Here is a 20,474-nt window from a genome sequence, read left to right on the forward strand (position 1 = left end):
AGATGTCACTGTTTATGCAAGAATATTATTGTGAGAGAATTTTCAAATGGTCTTTTTAATTTGTCCATAATTTTGAGTATATTTGATTTGTTTGGCCTATATTTAGCTGTAACTGCATGACATTTTTTTTACCCATGAGGTACATCCACCTGCGATAATGTGGCATGTCTAACCAATAATGTGCTCTGAATCTCTCTGTTGTGCCTGAATGCATGAGTGAGCTTGCTGCAGTGCATTGTGGGCTCTCTAAAAACTCTCTAAAAACCTTACTTGAACTCTCTAAAAACCTTACTTAAATGAGTTGGTAACACTTTGTATTAGAGAATATTCATACCATTTTATTACTAGCATGTTTAGCTGTCCATTAGTACTTTAAAAAGCACATTTTAATACACGGCCGTCATTTTGACTGTTTAATCTCCATACCTCATATCTAAACATAACTACTACAACAATAAAGAGTAGGAGTTTATTAAGATAAAACACACTTTTTAGTAAATAGGTGTTCTCTAAAGTCTAAAGTGTTACTAATAATGAACTGATACATATTTACATTTATTGCACAATAGTTGTTTTTCATATAGACTCTCTTAGAGTGATTTTCTAATCTATTTTGTCCTCTAGATGTCTTCATTTAATATGAGCAGCTTGTCTTCAGTCTGAAACATTGTGTCCTCATTGGTAGGTCACTTTAACAATGCATGGTTTTGTGACTTTGTAGGCCCCTGAGAGTCTTCTGGAATCTCTGGAGACACATCTTAACACGCTCGAGGGGAAAAAAGTGTAAGTTGTTAAAATCTATTAAATAGCATTGGGTATTAAATGAAGTCTCTGTTGTCTACTGCTAATAAATGTCTACTTTTATTATTAAAAGTAATATTGTTCCTCCTTTCCTTATTTTAACAGTGATGAGTAAGTATTTCACATAACGTTTGTCAGAATTCACTTGTATGTGAACATGATTATATTTTTGTACTGTAATGGTGGTTTTGCCATCTTTGTGGTGTTCGCAGTTCTATAGACTGATGGTTGAACTTTTGGTTTTCATTTTCAGCATTTTAAAATGCTGACGTGTTCCCTCTTTCTATAGAATGGATTCTTTTTGGTCAAGTTTTATTATTAAGTTCACTCTGCACACACTGAACCAGACTGAACTTAACATAATAACAGTGGCAGCCCAGAATTGATTGATTGTTCAATATGAATTGATCAATTTTAGGTTCTTTTCATTTCAGTGTCATGCGACTTGTACTGTAACCAAATACCTCATGTTTCCCAGTGCATGCCAGATGTGGATATTAAATGAATTGTAAATAATAATTTGAAATTGTATAACTTAGATTTATACTTTGGATTGTTTATACTTTCTAGAAAACCTTGAAAAGAGTTGCTGTACAGTAGTGATTTGTTTTTAGTTATTGCATAATGCCTGCTTGCTGTTTGAAAACTATTCCTCATGCCATGAATTATAATAATTTCAGCATTTAACTTTGAAGTATGATCATTTCTCAGTTATTTCAAATGTCATTCATACTCTTTTTCTTTTTCCACCACCAGGTCACCAACTAAGGTGAGTAATGTGAAACTACAGTTTTTTATGTTGATTTTTATTCATTCAAGTTTTGGGTTGGTAAGAATTTATTTATTTTTTATTTATATATTTTTTCAAGTGTATTCTTCTAAAGGGGGTTATACACCAGAAGTGCCGCGTGGCGGCGCGCTGCGTAGTGCCACGCAGGGCACCATTCATTTCAGAATTTCAAAACATAGGTTTCTATCAGGGTACACACACCGGCGCCGCAATTCGGCGGCTGTCGGCGCCGCCCAGCCACGACTCAGGACACTGTTCATATTCCTGCCGCGCCACAGAGCGCCATCTAATTAGTTTAATAAATATCATGTTAAATTTCATGCAAATGTGCGCGTCTGATGTGTGATACTTTTAACTGTCATGTGTGCGCCGTGTCGCGGCGGCCAGCGGCGCTTCTGGTGTGCGACCTGCTTTAGGCTACATATCGTATTTAAATTCATCCAAATTACAGAGAAAAGATTATTGCACGATGCTTGATGAATACACAGTTCAAAAAAACAGAGTTAGTCTTATTTATTTAATTCTAGTCTTTACTGTCAGTATTTGATCAATTAAATGGTAATTTCTAAATGCTAAAATACTAATTTCCGCTCCTAAACATTTAAATGGTAGCAAATAGAATTTATATAATACTACACACTGTTATGAGCCTGTATCCATGCCATTGTATAAAAAATTAATGGTAAGTGCATCATTTCACATATAGAAAGGATCTCCAACAAATAATGGCACACCTGCTGGTACCCCTGCAAAAAGCGCAGAGCCCACCGCTGCAGCGGCTGCAGTTACTGAGCCTGCAGCAACAGAGCCTACAAAAGCAGCGCCGGCCAAAAACACCATCAAGTATGTTACACAATTGAATAATATGCGCATAAAAGCAAGAGTTTTCTGTATATGTATCACTCTCTGTTGTCTTCTTCCCTCTACAGCAGCGGCTTTAATGATCTGGTGGATTTTGATCTGTTGGCTCCGACTGCAGGTGCTTCAGCGGCTCCCACTGCATCATGGGGAGGTAAGCTGAGGTCATTTGATTCTGCAGGATCAATCGAAAGATGCTAAATAAACTTGCGCAAAACTAGGATATAGCATGAAACATTTACAAATAAAGAACCGTTTCTATCCAATGATTCCAAAGTGGAAGTGGAAATGTAATTTGCTGCTGCAGGAGAAGCCACTGTGAGCCTTTTTTCTTATATAATAAATTACTTGCACCTCAGATGATGAAGCGAAACGCAATGAAACTGTGAATGTCTAATGAACTTCTAAAATAAAAATAGCTTTGCTGCATTTAAAATTTGAATTTAGATGACGAACAGTTTGGTGTTGATCACACTTTTTAGAGACCAAACAAAGTCACTTTGCTTTGGTAAAGATCTTTGCAGGGTGGTACAGTGGCTCAGTGGTTAGCACTGTCACCTGACAGCAAGAAGGTTGCTGGTTCCAGTCCTGGCTTTCTTTGTAGAGTTTGCATGTACTACTTCTGCTTGTGTGGGTTTCCTCCAGATGCTCTGGTTTCCCCCACAGTCCAAAGACATACACTATAGGTGAATTGAATGAACTAAATTGACCGTAGTGTATGAGTGTGTGTGAATGAGAGTGTATGGTGTTTCCCAGTACTGGGTTGCGGCTGGAAAGGCACCACTACGTAAAACATATGCCGGAATAGTTGACAGTTCAATCTGTAAAATAAGGGGACTAAGCTGAAGGAAAATTAATGAATGAAGATCTAAGCATACACACACACTGTACACACAGTATTTGGCTTTAGGTTGTTATCAATGTGTTTATGATCCTTGTCATCATAATTTATTGGTTGATCCATTGGGCAGCACTGCAAGAACCATTTTTCTACCAACATTAGGCCAATTAGGGGAGTATGTATATTGACTGTGCTCTCTAATGAGTTATAATGACAGACTAATGGGACGTGTCCTTTCCTCTCCGCTGTTTTGCCCAAGCTGATCAAGCCCCAGTTGTAAGCTGCAATTGCTTTAAAAGAAAAAAATCTCCAAGTGGGAGCTGCTGCTTCTGTAGAGAAATCAAACATCTGTTTACCGCTAAAACACTGTTTTTCTTTTCTTCCTCATGACACTCCATTTCTTCCTGGGTATTTTTCGGCTTTGGTTTCAGATCTGCTTGGTGGTGGTGAGTAGAGAGGATCTTTTGCATCCATACACTTGAACATGCTAATCCAGTTTGCAAGCCCTAAAAAGGGGTCATATCCAAATCCAAAAATCTCAAAATTTAAATAAATCTTTTTATACCTGCCTGTTTTGTTTTGCTCATTCACTTGCAAAACTGTAGCATTCCTTCAGAAAAACACCAAGGTTTGATGGAAAACTTTAGTGATGAAAATAATATTAGATGGGAGGTAAAACTATATTTCATAGAATTCAGTCATTGCGTTCATTGTAGAATCCAAATCTTTTGCCAATAAATGCAAAGTTTTTTAGGGTAACAACATACTTTTTGAGAATGCAAAACTCATTGAAATCTAACATTTGTCCACTTAAAAACTTTAAACTTTTTAAAATTGTTTAAACTTTGAACGGACAATCTCCACAAGCATTTTGTTGTTGAAATCTTCATTTTTTTTTAATCCAGCTGTAGCTTCTTCAGTCATTTTGCTAAAGCCTCTCCTCTTGAGCTTCCTTCATTCTGTCTGCATCTCTTCTGGCCTCTCTCTCTCTCTCTCTCTCTCTCTCTCTCTCTCTCTTTGTTGTTCCTCTTTCTTTCTGAATGCTGTGGCTGCAGACTCTCTGGCCGCTCCTGCCTCTGCTAGCGCTGAAGCGACGCTCTCTGAGGCTGAATCTGCCTCTGCAGCCGCTGCTACTGAACCAGCAGCTGATGCCATCTCTGCCCCAGCCGCTGCCTCACTGCCAGTGCCTGCCTCCGCTGCCACCACCTCAGATATGGATCTGTTTGGAGGTCAGTCAGGCCCTCTCAAGGTTCACCATCAGGGAAAATTCCATAAATTGTTTAATTGTTTTGTAAAAAACTACTTGGAAAATGGTTACTTTGGGTAAATGAATGGTTATTGGTTTTGTTTGAAGTCACTTCTTTGAAGTTGATGGCACATTTTGACACTTAAGCAAGGTATGGGTACAACCTGTCAATAATTGATGATTTAAGTACATATTTTGAATTATTAAGATATTTAAGTAGCTCTGCTTTTGTGTATTTTCTAACATGTAGCATGTTATGTAAGTTAAAGCTAATTAGTTCAATCAAATGGGATCAATTCAAGCATAAATGATTAACCAAAGTGAGAAAATGACAGAATATTGCTAAGGATTAGCTTGAGATAAGCTTGCTAGCATGGATGCTTTTCAGTAATTACGGTTCTTAAAGCAGACATTTCAGTGTGAACTTATCTTGATGATACAAGGTCAATGGCAGGAAACATCAGTCCAGCTTGAATCAAAGGTGATGGCTGCCTTGCACAGAAATAGTTCACTTCTATCAAGTACAATATTAATTAGTCATACACTTTGTTTTGCACCGCTGTGAAGTCTGTTGATTTAATATTGCTCTAATTAAATCAACATTTATTACATTAAAACACCCCAAGCTTGTTTTTCTTCCTCAGTATCACAATGATGAGTCTTGATGGGTTTTACAGTGTTAAAAACCACAATATTCAACATTACCCAGCATTAGTTAGCAGCCATACTCTCAAAGCCAAACACTATTGTTGGTCCTGCTGGCATTGACAGGCTCATTCTCCTCAGTGTTTGTGGACACATTGAAATGAACTGTATATAACCCAGACTGGTTGGGTTGTATAGAGTGTTTCTGTTCACCTGTAACCACTTACATTGAAATCTTTGCCTCTTCATCCCCCTGTTTCTTTTTCTCTGCTGGGTTGTGTTGGTCTGGTTTTGGTTTGGTCCAGATGCGTTTGCGCCCTCTCCTGGCGATGGTCCGAGTGAGGGTTTGGCTCCAGCTGCTGCTGCCGATGCATGTGCTGGATCTGGTGGGTGTTCATCCATACACAAGATCCTTTAGCACCCTGCTCTTTATTTATCTGTGTATGTTGGATGTGAATGTATGTGGATGAATACTATACAGTATATATAGGTTATATAAGGTATTTAAGTGGATGCATGGTTGAATGAAAACATGAAAGCCAGTAGCCATTATGGTCAGCAGTCTTTTTATGTGTGTGTGTGTGTGTGTGTGTGTGTGTGTGTGTGTGTGTATGGGAGAGAGTGCAAGCAAAGCAGTTCTTAATTTGCTTTGCTTCAGTTTTGAAACCCTGCTTTTGCCCACATTACAGCGAGTTCATTTGATCATGACCTGCCCGAGTATGTACAATGTTCCTTGCAGGCACAATTGACAATTTGTTTTCGTATGAAGCAGAAAATCATTTTCATCATTATTTTTTTGTCTTGTTGTATGGTAGAAATACACACACATCCTTAAAATATTACAACAGGACATAAAATAAAACACCAGTCAAGCACAATTGATAAGCATTCTACCCATATATAATAACCCATATATAATAAATCTAGTAAATACAGATAAACAGAATATTTTAAAGTGTAGATTTGAAGAATTTATATTTTTAAAGATGTACAATATATCAAATTCTAGATATATGGTCTGATGACAGGTATTAATGCTTCTCAAGATTTTTTAAAGATGTTTAGATGCAACAAAACAAAATTGCATAAGAAAATGATTTTTGCCTTTACTTTCTGCATGTTAACTTCACTAAAAATTCAGCCACACAAATTAATCTGACTTACAGCTTATGGTTTTCGGTATAACCTATTCATTATAATCTAACCTAACTTTACTTTTCATAAACTTTGAAGCTGACGCCTACTAATTGTATTAAAGAACTGCAGCTAAAGAGTCATATTGTGTTAAGGTTGTTTCTAATCTTACTTGATATGTGCTTTTATGGTAACATTAACTGAGCTCTGCTTTCACAGACTGTACGTCCTTGTTTTGTTTGCCTGAAATTTGGTATTTACATTGCTAATGGTATATCTATAGACAGCAAGCATCCGGAGGGGTATGTACTGTATAACTATACGAAACAGAATTTTCTTTTCAAGAAGGTTTATTTAAAATAATAATAATTATTTTTAAATAAACTTAATTCTCAAAGCTCGTCACACAAAAAAGATACAGATATAAAAACAGTTTGATTAAAACATTCAAAATAAACCATTTAATATGTTTAACTGGGGATGCACCAAAATGTTAATCTAAAATCAACAGTTTTGGTTTTGAACATCAATGTTTAATTAGCATTTTCCACTGGCACAATTGGGCTGTTTAGCGTTAGTAGCTTTAGCATAATAAAGCAGGGCTGGGTGGCGATATTGATTTCTGTACTCTAAGTGATATTGATATAGGTTGTTAGATCTTCTCTGAGTCTGTGTGGCTTCTGTTTATGAAAACATTCAGTAATAACAATAAACTGTGCATTGCTATTTTAATATGAAACAATGTTTTCATTTTCAAATTTTGCCAATTTCATCACAAAATGCAAAGAATTTAGCTTTTATATGGCATGACAGATCATTTGCTGATTTTAGCACTACTACTGATTACTATTCAAAGCATTAAATAAACATGAATAAAAATCAGAAGATTTAATGAATGCTAAAGAACAATATATTGAAATATCTCATATTATTGCTGTTTGTAAAGAATATGTCCCATAATGGCACTTTTTTCCTCTCAGGAAAACCATTTAATGTCTATTTTGTGTTTGTTAGCTACAGGGAAAAAATGTTTTCAACCAAATGAATCCTGAATTCTTGGTGTCAGTTTCATTTTGGTGCATCACTAGTTTTAACTGCTTTTTAATCAGTCCTGTGGTTGCAGTACTACAGTTAATGATGTCTTAAAATCAGCTTTTGTAAGGTAAAATCCATCTCCTCTTTTTTTCCTGGACTTCAGCTCTCCTGAAGTTATATGCTTTTCAGTTTTCTTTTTTTGTTTGCAGTGTTTGTTATTTAACAAACCTTCCCCATTCCATTTTCACCCCCCACTCCTCCCCAATAAAGACCCCTGGGCTCCGTCCGAGGGTAGTGCCAGTATTGCCCCAGAGCTGGACCTCTTTGCCATGAAGCCGGTAGAGAGTGTCAGTGTCGCAGCCGCAGCCGCAGTGTCCCCTACCAGTGCCGAGCCGGTTATCTCACCAACAGAGGCCCCTGAAACCCTCTCTCCTGCCACCAACACCACCACAACCACCTCCACCACCACCGCATCCGCTACAGCTGAGCCCGCGGCCCCGCCAACACTAGACCTGTTTAGTGGTAATGTCTCCGCTGCAGTTCTGCTTTTGTCTTGCTTTAATCTGCATTATGATGATATTAACTTGCTAAGCTAGTTCCCCAACATTATTAAGATGCTCTTTGTTTGATTCCTCTCATTTAGAGTTCTTTTTTTTTTATTTTTTTTGGTCATTCTGGTTTGTGAATTGTGAGCTTAACCACCTTTCAGTGCTGAAAAGTGATCAGAACATAAATATACATGTATACAAATCTAGCATGATTTTTGTCATAAATTACTATATTATAATATAATTTAGTTTTTGTTAGTATTTATTGTCATCTTTAATTTTAAATTTACATCAAATTAATAATAATACACAAACATGCTTCTATTTTAAAACTGATGTTTTTGAACTTTATTTATTCAATCATTTATTTTTAAATTGACAAAATTTTTGAATGGTAGGTACACTCACTGGCCACTTTATTAGGTACACTTTACTAGTACCGTGTTGGACCCACTTTTGCCTATAGAACTGCCTTAATCCTTCGTAGCATAGATTCAACAAGGTACTGGAAATATTCCTCAAAGATTTTGGTCCATATTGACATGATAGCATCATGCAGTTGCTGTAGATTTGGCTGCTTTATGACATGGTTTCCATATCCTGCTTGAAGTACCCATCAAAAGATGGGTACACTGTGGTCATAAATACTCAAGTAGGCTGTGGCGTTGACACGATGCTCAATTGGTACTTATGGGCCCAAAGTGTGCCAAGAAAAAACCTTACACATTACACCACCACCGCTAGCCTGAACCATTGATACAAGGCAGGATGGATCCATGTTTTCATGTTGTTGATGCCAAATTCTGACCCTACCATCCGAATGTTGCAGCAGAAAATTGAGACTCATCAGACCAGGCAACGTTTTTCCAATCTTTAATTGTCAAATTTTGGTGAGCCTGTGTGAATTGTAGAACCACCACTCACTGGATATTTTCTATTTTTTGACCATTCTCTGTAAACCCTAGAGATGGTTGTGCGTGAAAATCCCAGTAGATCAGTATAAAATTAGCAAGCAGATAGGCAGGTGTACCTAATAAAGTGGCCAGTGAGTGTAAATTTTACACTATTTTAAAAATATCAGTTATTATGTATAAAAAAGTTACAAATATATAGAATTGCTTATCAAGAGAGGTGGTCAATGTCACTGATTCACATTTGACCTCTAAAAAATTGCACTGCAATCTTTCAAAATCCAGGATTTGCAGTTACTGCAGTTTGTCCCGCAATCATTTTCTGGCTTTTTTCACACAATCTGAATGCTGTAGTTTGCTCTGACATTAACTGAATAGTCTTTTGTACTACCTGTTCATACTGATTATGGAGGAAAAAAACACAAGTAAAACTAAATGTTTTCTTGTCTAAATGTTGTTTCCTCCTCTCTTGAGCTGTCATGTTGTGCACTGAATAGAAGCGTAATGCATCTGTGTGTCCTTGTTTATAGATATGTTTGATTCAATGCCTGAGCAAAGCTCGTCCACAGAGCCCAAAGCAAGCACACCTAGCGTAGACCTGTTTGGTGCAGGTACAGAAGCTGATCCCTGTTCTTCTGTTCAACGTCTCGTCTCTTCAACTGTAGTCTCATCTTTGTTTTCACCTGTTTTTTGGCCCTCTCCGTCTTGGTTTGTCCTCATAGTGGAACGTGACCTTTGTGCATGTTTGAGCACAACTCTGTGTCCTTGCTGTGTTTCTGATTTCTCTTGTCTTACACTTACTCCTTTATTTCTTCTGGCTTTGCTCTGGTCCGGAAGATCTTCCTGCTGTTTCACGCGGACCCTCACCTTTACCTGAAACCAATGTGACTGGAGATCTCTTGTCTGGTGAGTAACTAATGATTGACTCTCTTCACTTAGCATTTTTACAATTAATTATTATATTGTCATTTATAATTAATACATAAATTATCTCTTTATTTTATAAATTAAAGTAAATTATTACTTTATTATTATTATTGTTAGTAATAACCATATATATAATATATTTATAGTATTAATAAAAAAATATTCCACTAATACTTTGTAGTAGTATTTTTTTAGTAGTAGTATTAGTGGAAGTAGAAATAGAAGTAGTAGGAGTAGTAGTAATAATCATCACCACACAATAATAATGTAATTATTACACTGTAAACCCCAACAGTCAACTTTATTAAATGAAATGAGTGTAGTTAACTCAAAATTGACTTAAAGTTAATCTTACTCATTTGAAAAGTTTTGAACACAGTGTTGAAGGTAATGAGTTAATTAAATACCTCATTACAAGCTTAAATGGAGTAAGTTCACAATACTCATATAGATTAGTTTTTTAACTCAAACCATTTGAGAAAACTGATTGCTACAAACCAGTTAAGTTGCCTTAACTCATTAGGTTTTACAATACTCAGTTGGTTTGTTTACTCAAATGGAGTAAGTTCACAGTACTCATTAGGATTAGATTTTGAACTTAAATGGTTTGTTGCAATCGGTTTTCTCAAATGGTTTGAGTTGCCTTTACTCATTAGGTTTTACAATACTCAGTTGGTTTGTTTACTCAAATGGATTAAGTTCACAGTACTCATTAGGATTAGATTTTAAACTTAAATGGTTTGTTGCAATCGGTTTACTCAAATGGTTTCAGTTACCTTAAATTTTTGGGTTTTACTGTGTAGAAATAAATTATACATTTTATACATAATTTTAATAACAGAAAGAAAGAAATAGAAAGACAATAAACTACTAAAGATGACAAGAAAAACAGATGTTGACGAGTATATTATAATTATTATCGTTATTACTACTAAACCATATTGTGATTACTACAAGTTGCCCATCAAACTCTGACTCCATGAAATAAAATAAAACTGCTAATTCCAGCAGTCACATTCTCTCTCTTTCTCATTTAGACTCATTTGTTGCTCCGGCTGTTGCTCCAGTGGTTCCTGCACTAGCAGCTCCAGCTGCTCCTGTCTCTCCTCCTAAAGCTGAGCCTGGACCTGTGCTGGACCTCCTTGGTGGGTCTAAACTCCCCCATACAAAACACTCATCTGAAAGAAGTGCATGAACTTAGAGATTGTCATATTCAAAGCCTTCCCCTGCAGAATAATGTAGTGAATCATAATCATTTCTTTCCATCTGTTGCACAACATTTCTGCTAAACTTGTTGAAAGAGGTCATGAACTGCGTGTTTTATTTGTTCTAATCTCTGACATCTGACATATAATGTTAAAAAAGTTTTTACATCAAATAGCATCATATGTTATAAGTATTAGGCTATTTTCTGTCCTGTTTGAACCTCCCTCATTGGAACACTGTTTAAACAGAAGCGTCATATTGTACATGAAACACACAGCGGCATGATTAGTTAAAAATGTTCAACTTTTGAATTTTTCTTATAAGATTATTGCGACAGGAAAGATGCGTGTCCATCGATGTAAACTTCAGCATGTTTGATAACCTACATCCTTCACAAATGTACACTGCAGGGATTTAGGTTAAAAAAGCACAAACACTCCATACAAAGCAAACATTATATACAGTAATAACAGACAAAGCGATATTGATGTAGCAGAGGCCAGCAAGTGATACGCTGTGCAGGTAAACCTCACTCCTCTCACCTCTAAAGGAGCTTTAACGACAGACGCTAGAGGCCATGATCTTTAGTCTCCTTGTTAGAGCAACCGACTCCCATGCCAAAAGTCACCAGTTTGGAGCGGGAGCGGGTTGGGTGATGCAGGACCGGCGGGGTTAAGCTGCGGTCACAGCTTAGAGTTTGAGCATGCGAAATTCTGTCGCGCGGCACTGGGAAAAGGGGCAGGATTAAACAAGGTGATTAGACTTTTAAAAAAGCAAGCGATTGCTCCATGTTTTACATTTCTGTCCAGAGAGATCACGTTTTGATCCTCGATTGGTCTCACACCATCACATGATGTGATTTCCCAGGTCAGAGTTTACCAAGCTTTAACTTTGCACTGCAGCGACCTGCGAAACTTGACACATGACCTTGCGTTTTCGGCCTGACGCATTCGCGTGCGTATGAATGGAAGTCTATGGGGAGAAAAGTCCAGTGTGACCGTAGCTTTACACTGAAAATGGATAAAAACAGTTACTCATACTTGTGTTTTGTGACATTACTCTCAGATCCAGTGTCGTTGGCATAACACCGTCTTTTGATAGTCTTGCATCAAATAGTGAATTTTTTATTAATGAATCTGCTGTGAAATAAACAAAGAAACAAGTTATTAATGGCATGGTCTGAAACTTTATTGAAAATAAAGGTCGCCCAATTTTTTCTAATGTTGGGATCAGAAAGAAGGCAACACAAAGACGATGGCACTGCACAGAATCTTGTTGTCTTGGTAATATTTTATTGTTTGCCTGTCTTGTTACTTATCTAATACAGTTTGAATTGGAGGGCAGGGCTAAACAGATAGCTGTATAGAAACAGGAGACGGAGTTTAAGTGTATGCATTCTGAAACAGGAGGCGGAGTTTAGCAACACTGCTATATAACAAAGTGGCACAGTCCATAACCTGCAGTTTAGGCAAATTGGCTTCAATATATGCTGTTTTTAGACTAACCATTAAGTTTTGAGTTCTGAAACTGACCAGATGTTGTTATATAACAGAGGCCTCTCATTTATCAAAAGATCAAGGGAATTTAGATTGCGCTATGACCCCTTTTAGTTTATAGACATGTCAATTTATGAACTGGTAAGTATGCACCCAGTTTTGCAGTTATAAAATGTAGTTGTTGTTTTTTTGACATTTTGTTCAGTGTTTGAGTTTACTGTATTCGCATGCTGTGGCGTCATGTGTACATTTTAAGTGTAGAAAGAAATGCAGAATGTAAATGAATGTGTCAGTGTCTGTGTGTATGTGAGAGTGTGCTGCATGTTGCAGGATCTCGGCTCACTCTCTCCATCTGCCCTTCTCTCAGTGTTTATGCAGCTTTAAGGCTGACTAATGCTTCTCCTCCTTCATGCTGCGCTGTGTGACGTTTATCTCTGGGACAGACACATTTGGGGACACTACTGCAGAGTCCCAGTCCGCTGCTCCCGGAGCTCCGTCAGGTGACCTGCTTGGAGGTATGGGCCACATGTCCTGATAGGGGAATAACTCCAACACTTTTTGGTTAAATTACTTAAATACTATTCTCTTTGTGCAGTAAAGGACACACATATGATTGCATTATATTTGAGGTTTTACTAAATATTGATAATATTTTTTATTGTTGTTGTTATTGATGTTGGTGTTAAGATAACTTTAAAGTAATTGTTCTTTTTCAGCTCAACTTTTAACTTTAATTCTTTGCTGACAATAAAATTAGTAAAGAATGTTTATTTCTTTGTTTTTAAAGTATTCAGATAACTCTAAAATAACTTCCCATATCATCAGTGATCTTACTGTACATTAAATGAAAACTATCTATTTTCAAATTAGTTGAAAAAACACCACATGTTGAATTTACCATTGAATTGTCATAAACTATTACAACATTTTTGGCCACAGCCATATCATACTGCAGCCCAAAACTGGTTACTCACTGAAGCTAAGCAGGGCTGAGCCTGGTCAGTATCCGGATGGGACACCACATGGGAAAACTAGGTTGCTGTTGGAAGTGGGCGCTCAGCTTGTGATCTGTGTGAGTCCTAATGCCCCAGTAAAGTGAAGGGGACACTATACTGTCAGTGAGCGCATCTTTCAGATGAGACCTTTAAACTGAGGTCCTGACTCTCTGTGGTCATTAAAAATCCCATAGCACGTCTTGTAAAGAGTTGAAGTGTCCTTGTCAAATACCCTTCATCGACCCTCAACCATCATGGCCTCCCATCCATCGAAATGGCTGTATTACTGTCTCTCCACTCCACCAGTAGCTGGTGTGTGGTGAGCGCACTGGCGCCGTTGTCCTGTGGCTGGCGTCACATTATCCAAGTGGATGCTGCACATTGGTGGTGGTGTGGAGAAACCCCCCCTCCTCATGATGATAAATGCGCTATATAAATACATATTTGATTAAATTCTTTTAATTTTGTAAGTATAACAAAGCTATAAGGAAGATTCATTATTTTAAAGCCCATTCAAACAAAGGATGATAACAATAATAACAATACATTAAAAATATATTATGAACCTGAAAGAATGGCAGTCCATCTCACAACTATTAAGACTAATGACACTAAGAAACAATTGGAATGACTTGCAGAATAATTTTTTGCCAGCTTATGAGTAATAAAACATTGACAGCCAATTAGGATCCATCTTGCTTTCAAGAGCAAGAGCATTTAATGCAGCAGACAATATAACAGATGTATGCTAATAAGAAGCACGATTTCACACACAGATGTGAATAGTAATGTAGTTCCCTTTCCTGGTGTGAACTGGTCTTGATCCGTTGATGTCTGCAGGTTTAATTTCACCAGTAGCCCCCACAGTTACCCCAACTCCAGCAGCAGTGCCATCCTCAGCCCCAGCGGATCTGCTGGAGTCAGGTTTTGATGCGTTTGGCTCTTCACCAGTATCCTCCACACCAGTGGCGGTCGACAGCACTAATTCCACCACTGCACCCTCTGGTGGCTTTGATGCTTCAGGTAAGAATTCAAATTCAACAGATAATTATCCTCAATATAAACCTGAATAATTAAAGACCAACTTGACATAACTGTTTTCAGTTTCCCTTGAAAGCAGCGTGGCGTATTCAAGCTTGCTTCTCGGCACACTTTCCTCCTGCATGAGCACTTCTGTATCTGCTCACCTTCTTAAATAATACAGAAGATGTGGCAGGGCTTATAAAATGCATTCTCCCTCTGCTTTTTTTCTCCTTTTCCATTTCATTTTGTGTTCTCTCTCTCTCTTGCTATAATTCACTACTTTATCATCTGTCCCATTCTTCTGTCATCTTCTCTCTCTCGTTTCTGATAACTCTGTCTTTGCACTCTGATCTGGCTCATTGCTTGCTCCTGCTCTGCGATTGGTGAGTTGGGGAGAGAAACTCAGGGCTTTGCTGCATGCATTGTTTTTTTTTATCCATTTTTACTGGTGGGTTTGGGAGGTGTGAAGGCCCTGATTTACTCTGACCTCAGCCCATTGAGATATGAACTGGAGAAATGTTTTATGTCTATGAAGGAAGAGCCTCACAGCTATGCCTACAGTACCTAGTACCTACTACATAATCACCACAAACCAATTGGAGTTTAAAGTTGTTTACCAGCTGAACAAATTTTCAAAATTTTTCCAGTTTTTTTGGGAAGCTGTTTAGATCATCTGAAACAAACTAAAATTAAACATTTGTTTTGGCCTGATTTTGTTATTTGTCATTACACTTAATTCATACTTGATTCCAGTATTTCAGGGCCTTAAAGTTCTGTTTGTACTTCAACTGCACACTCTTTACCCCTTTGACCTCTCTGTGCATTTTTTGCTTGCTTGCCATGTTCAAGATCTTGTGCATTACTGCATCTGAATGAAATTAATACTTGTGTTAACGTTGTTGGGTCTGTACCGAAATATTTTTTTTCATAAAAGAAGTTTACATTGGTAAAAAGTGGATTGGATCTTGTTTTAGGATAAAGCAAGACAAGTTTTCAGATATTAATGCCATTTTTAAAATGTCTAAAATGGGGATAAAAGTAATTTTTTGTATATTAGAATGCCTTAATAATGTTTTAATAATAAAAAGAAAACAAAATCACACTTTTTTTTTTCAAGGTAACAATTTACAAAAGTCTTTTCATGTTTTTTTTTTAATCATAAACATGATTTAATTTACTAGCAGGAAGTAATTTTAAGATAAAAACTGCTTAATGCCAGACTTCTGCACCAAATAAACATTTAGGTTAAAGTTTTGGTTTTAGTTGTGCTCGTGTGAGTCGGTACAGTTGGCGCTGCAGTATGGGTGTGTTTTTTAAGTGCATGACAGAATGCATCCATTTAATGCTATGAATATCCTGTGTATAAAAACAGTGCGGATTTGTGTTGCCAGTTTTCAGGTTCCCAATGCATGTACAATAGTAAACACCCCTAGATTTGAAATACCTTGTGACTGATGAGTGTGTGGATCTCAAATATTATTTTTCTTATAAATAGACTACTATTCCAAAGGTTTACACTGCAAAAAAAATATTTTCTTAACTAGATTTTTTTGTCTTGTTTCTAGTCCAAATATCTAAAACTTCTTACATCAAGAAGAATTTTCTAGACAAGCAAAACATATTGTCCTGTTTAAAGAAATAAAATGCCAAAATGAAGTGAGTTTTTCCTTAAAACAAGAAAAATAATCTGCCAATAGGGTAAGAAAAATAATCTTAAGTCAAAAGGAAAAACAAGATTATTTGCTTACCCTATTGACAGATTATTTTGTTAGTTTTAAGGAAAAACTCACTTTATATTGGCATATTATTTTTGAAAACAAGACATTATGTTTTGCTTGCCTAGAAAATTCTTCTTGATTTAAGAATTTTTAGATATTTGGACTAGAAACAAGACAAAATTCTGAGTAAGAAAATTATTTTATGCAGTGTAGGGTCAATAGACCCCATAGTAACCCAATTTTTTCTGTGCCAACTCCAGTGTTTGATGGATTAGGAGACCTTCTGATGCCAGCCATAACACCTCAGAGCACAGGCGGGACCCCCATGGCTGCAGCGAGCCCTCAGCTGGTACCTGGACTTGTGCCCACTGCTGGACCAACAATGGCTCCAGCCATGGCACCAGCAATGGCACCAACAATGGCACCCGCACCAGTCAAACCAATCGGAGGAGACTTGGACTCTTCACTTGCCAATTTGGTGGGAAGTAAGTGTGGAATAATGTTTAAGTGAGTATGAAAAGGTTATTGTACACATAAAATCTGGCTCAGACTTGTCTTGTGCCTTTCTGTCTTGTAGATTTGGGAGTTGGAAGCCAGAAAAAGTAAGTTTGGAATTAGTTGCCGTGCATTGTACTGCACAATGCACTGTAAAAAATGCTGGGTTCCACACTAATCGATTAACAAAAATCGATTAATTTTTATAAAACTTAATCGCTTTTACAAATTTAAGTGGTTTGAACATAAAACAATTAAGTTGTTCTAATAAAACTTAAGAATTGGGTTGTTTCAACTCATTTTAACTACGTAATTTGGACAAGAAGTAATTGCAGTTTTTTGAGTGTATATTGTTATTCTAGTGTAAATATAAAACTACTGTAATGCCCATATATTTTATATCACAATATTTATTTCAGAAAATCTAAATATCACCAAGTCAGTATTTTCTAGTATTATTCTTCTTCCTACCATGTTGTTTCAAAACACCTATTAATCTTGTCCCTTATCCATAATGTCTATTCACAGATGAGAATTACTCAGCTTGAACTGTAATTCATTTGGACTGTTAGGACAGCTTGATTGATTCCCTTTCATTTGCATCACAATTTAATCTTGTTTACTTTGTGTGGCTCTGGAGCTGTATTTATGAATCCAGCATCAAGGTTTACACATATCAGCTGACAACTATTTGTGTTTGACAGGGACAACCAGTGGAATGAGAAAAAGCTGACAGGAGGAGCTAACTGGACCCCTCAGGTCGCCCTTTCTAGCTGGGGCACACCTGGTGCTCAGATGGTAGAGATTGCTTCTTTCTCAAACATATATCAAATGTTTTTAGAGATCTTATCAAGATTTTGTTTTCGATCATCTTTAGTCTGGATCTGCCCCTGGAGCTCCAGGAGCTGCTGCTCCACCTGGAGCAATGGCACCACCCATGGGGGCACAGCCTGGCTTTACCATGGTGAGAAATCACTTCCTAAAGTGATAAAAGAGTCTCAGTATTTCACACTTCCAGTATTAGCACTGATTTATGGATATTTTACTCAGCCCCCAGCAGCAGCAGGAGCTCCCATAATGCCCCAGCCTGTGATGATGGGCCAGCCCATGATGAGACCACAATTTACAGGGCCATCAGCAACAGGAACTCCTGGAGCACCAGTAAAGAACATTCACAAAATTGCACTTACGGACATTGTTAATCTCACTAAAATGATTCCCTGCAACTAATCCAAATTCAACTTGCTCTGCCATATCTCAAATCAAATTCCACCATCTATGCCCCTTCTCAAGTAATATTCCACACACTATACACAACCCCTTACCAAATTCCACCCTAACTGCCTCATCTCTAATCAAATTCCACTCTCTCTGCCAAGCCCCAAACCAATTTTACTCACCCTGCTCCATGTCAAACCAAATGACCAGCACCAAACCAAATAACAACACTCTACTCTCCCCCAAATCAAATTTTGCTCACACTGCCCAGCTCCAAATCAAAGATCACCCATTCTTCACCATCCCATAACAAATCATGCACACACTGTCCTAAATCTTACACCATTCTATTCAGCCCAAAACAAGTCCTGCCCACTCTGCCTAAATCGAACCAAATCTATCTACTCCACCCAATCTCAAACCAAATTTAGCTTACTCTTCCCATCCTCAAACCGAATCCCACATTCCCTGCCCAGCCCCAAACCAAATTACACTAACTCTACCCCTAACTCTGTTTTGCCCAAGCAAATGGTAATGTTTTTGTAACAATGTAAATGTCTTTTACTCTTGATCAAAATTATTTTTACATCACTTCCTCATGCACACTTTGCTTTCTCAGTTGTCTCCAGGTCCAGCTGCCCAGAGTCCCAAAAAACCTCCCTCCAAGGACCCTCTTGCAGATCTCAATATTAAGGACTTCTTATAATATCCCAGGTATCATTATGTTCCTAGTAACTTTTTAAAATGAGCCACTAAATGACTATGTAAGGTATAGGTCTCAAACTTAATTCCTGGAGGGCCGCAGCTCTGCACAGTTTTGCTCCAACCCTAATCAAACACACCTGATCCAACTAATCAAGGGTGCTCAAGACTACTATTGAATACCTTGGCTGTTTCGCACGGACTTACATTCTTATGAAGACCGGTTTTGCCAGGTAACCTCGGAAGAAGGAACTCGGCAGACCGCAAGAATGAAGAACGCGTCTGGTGCTCAAGGGTTCGATAGCGAGTTCAGTGCTCAAGTCTGCATCGATCCATCCTCGATACCAAGAAAACATTCAGGAATTTTCACACGTCCTCTGCTCTTGCGGTCTTAAGTTTTGGAACTGAACTTTGGAGGTTGATGAGGTTGAATCGTTACACAAGGACGCAAGATCGCAGAAGAACGCATATTGAGAAACAGTCCTTGATTAGTTGCATCAGCTGTGATTGAATAGGGTTGGAGCAAAACTGTGCAGGGCTGCGGCCGTCCAGGAATCGAGTTTGAGACCCATGATGTAAGGTGACATTTTTTCTGTTTTTTTTTGTTTGTTTGACAGTATTTGTTTTCTGAAAGAATGAGCTCCAGTGAGAGAGGTCTGCTGTCTGTTTACACCCCAGACGCCCGAGGAGCCTGCAGCTGGGTATCCACCGGCCCCGACCCTGCCCCCAGCTCAAACAACCCCACCCACTCTGCCCCACCCAGCATTCCTGTGTCATGTTGTAGCACAAACGTGAAGTAAATCGTAGAGAAAACAAGCCTAAAAATGAAGACGTGTTCATTTCAATGTTCTCCTTTGTTTTGAAGAAACAAGAAAATGATTAAAAAACACACAAATCAAAATGAAAGATTAAAAAAAGATGAATATGTATGTCAAATTTTCCAGTATTTAAGTCTGAAATGAATGATGTGCGTGCGTGTGCGTGTGTGTGTGTGTTCTTCCCTTATGTGGGTCTGAGATTCTAAACAGGATCTTCAAGCGCTTTCTGTTGTATGTTAGTTTTGGTGCAATGTATCATTTGCAGAAGGTGATCTGTGTATATTCTCCTCAGTGATGAAAAGATTTCTCCTCTGCTCAAATTTTTATCTGTGGACAACTTATTGATGTGAATCTGGTAATCAGAAAATAAGACGCTGTTGTCATCATGGTTTGACATGTTTGTTTACATACATACATATATATATATATATATATATATATATATATATATATATATATATATATATATATATATATATATATATAATTACCTATAAATGATTAACATATCCAGGTTCCTCTGTCCTAGATAACTCTTTTCGTGATTACATGTCGTTTTTGTTTCTTAACTGGTGTTGTTTTGCCAAAAATGTTTTCCTTAGTTTGAACTTTTATTTTGTCAGATCACTGCTTACATGCTCTCATACGATGTTTTCCAAAAGTTTATCTCAGCACTACAAATCTTTAAGAAAGGCCTTTTGCAGTGTCTTAAAATAACAAATATGTACAGCGACTTGTTAAACAGGTAACGTGTAAAAAAAATGAAGAAAAAAGTCCCCAAGATTTCACAGTTGTAGTCAGTGGAATGCTGTATTTGAGTCTTATAGTTACTTGTGCTTGTATGAAATCCAAATTGAAGCTGGTACTGTACATGTAGTGTTATTTTGTATAATTGTAAAAGACCCCGTTCACATGTTTGGTTCTCAGTCTTAGCCTCTCATACTACATTATATGAACCCTGAACCTTGTTTGTTACATGTTACGGTTTATTCATGCTCCCTCTGTTGGTGAGTGGTGGTACTGTAGTTTGCACAGCAAAATGGAGTGTGGAGGAGATATTTTGTTTG

At 37.5% G+C, this 20,474-nt stretch overlaps 1 protein-coding gene across 1 annotated transcript in view; it reads left to right on the forward strand.

Annotated features, from left to right (window-relative positions):
* snap91a (synaptosome associated protein 91a) overlaps positions 1 to 19,808 on the forward strand; it is a 56,763-nt gene extending 36,955 nt beyond the window's left edge. Inside the window, exons 9-29 of the mRNA XM_056475619.1 lie at positions 722 to 783; positions 907 to 912; positions 1,558 to 1,570; positions 2,298 to 2,434; positions 2,521 to 2,603; positions 3,722 to 3,736; positions 4,346 to 4,519; positions 5,487 to 5,567; positions 7,621 to 7,872; positions 9,340 to 9,420; positions 9,647 to 9,715; positions 10,774 to 10,881; positions 12,882 to 12,953; positions 14,274 to 14,456; positions 16,435 to 16,659; positions 16,752 to 16,776; positions 17,374 to 17,467; positions 17,547 to 17,633; positions 17,720 to 17,830; positions 18,507 to 18,601; positions 19,207 to 19,808. Of these exons, the coding sequence (XP_056331594.1) occupies positions 722 to 783; positions 907 to 912; positions 1,558 to 1,570; positions 2,298 to 2,434; positions 2,521 to 2,603; positions 3,722 to 3,736; positions 4,346 to 4,519; positions 5,487 to 5,567; positions 7,621 to 7,872; positions 9,340 to 9,420; positions 9,647 to 9,715; positions 10,774 to 10,881; positions 12,882 to 12,953; positions 14,274 to 14,456; positions 16,435 to 16,659; positions 16,752 to 16,776; positions 17,374 to 17,467; positions 17,547 to 17,633; positions 17,720 to 17,830; positions 18,507 to 18,593 (1,965 nt within the window). The 3' untranslated portion in view covers positions 18,594 to 18,601; positions 19,207 to 19,808. The remainder of the gene's footprint in view (positions 1 to 721; positions 784 to 906; positions 913 to 1,557; positions 1,571 to 2,297; positions 2,435 to 2,520; positions 2,604 to 3,721; positions 3,737 to 4,345; positions 4,520 to 5,486; positions 5,568 to 7,620; positions 7,873 to 9,339; positions 9,421 to 9,646; positions 9,716 to 10,773; positions 10,882 to 12,881; positions 12,954 to 14,273; positions 14,457 to 16,434; positions 16,660 to 16,751; positions 16,777 to 17,373; positions 17,468 to 17,546; positions 17,634 to 17,719; positions 17,831 to 18,506; positions 18,602 to 19,206) is intronic.
* Positions 19,809 to 20,474: the final 666 nt, after the last annotated feature.

Source organism: Danio aesculapii, chromosome 16, assembly GCF_903798145.1.
Source record: "Danio aesculapii chromosome 16, fDanAes4.1, whole genome shotgun sequence".
Taxonomy (NCBI): domain Eukaryota; kingdom Metazoa; phylum Chordata; class Actinopteri; order Cypriniformes; family Danionidae; genus Danio; species Danio aesculapii.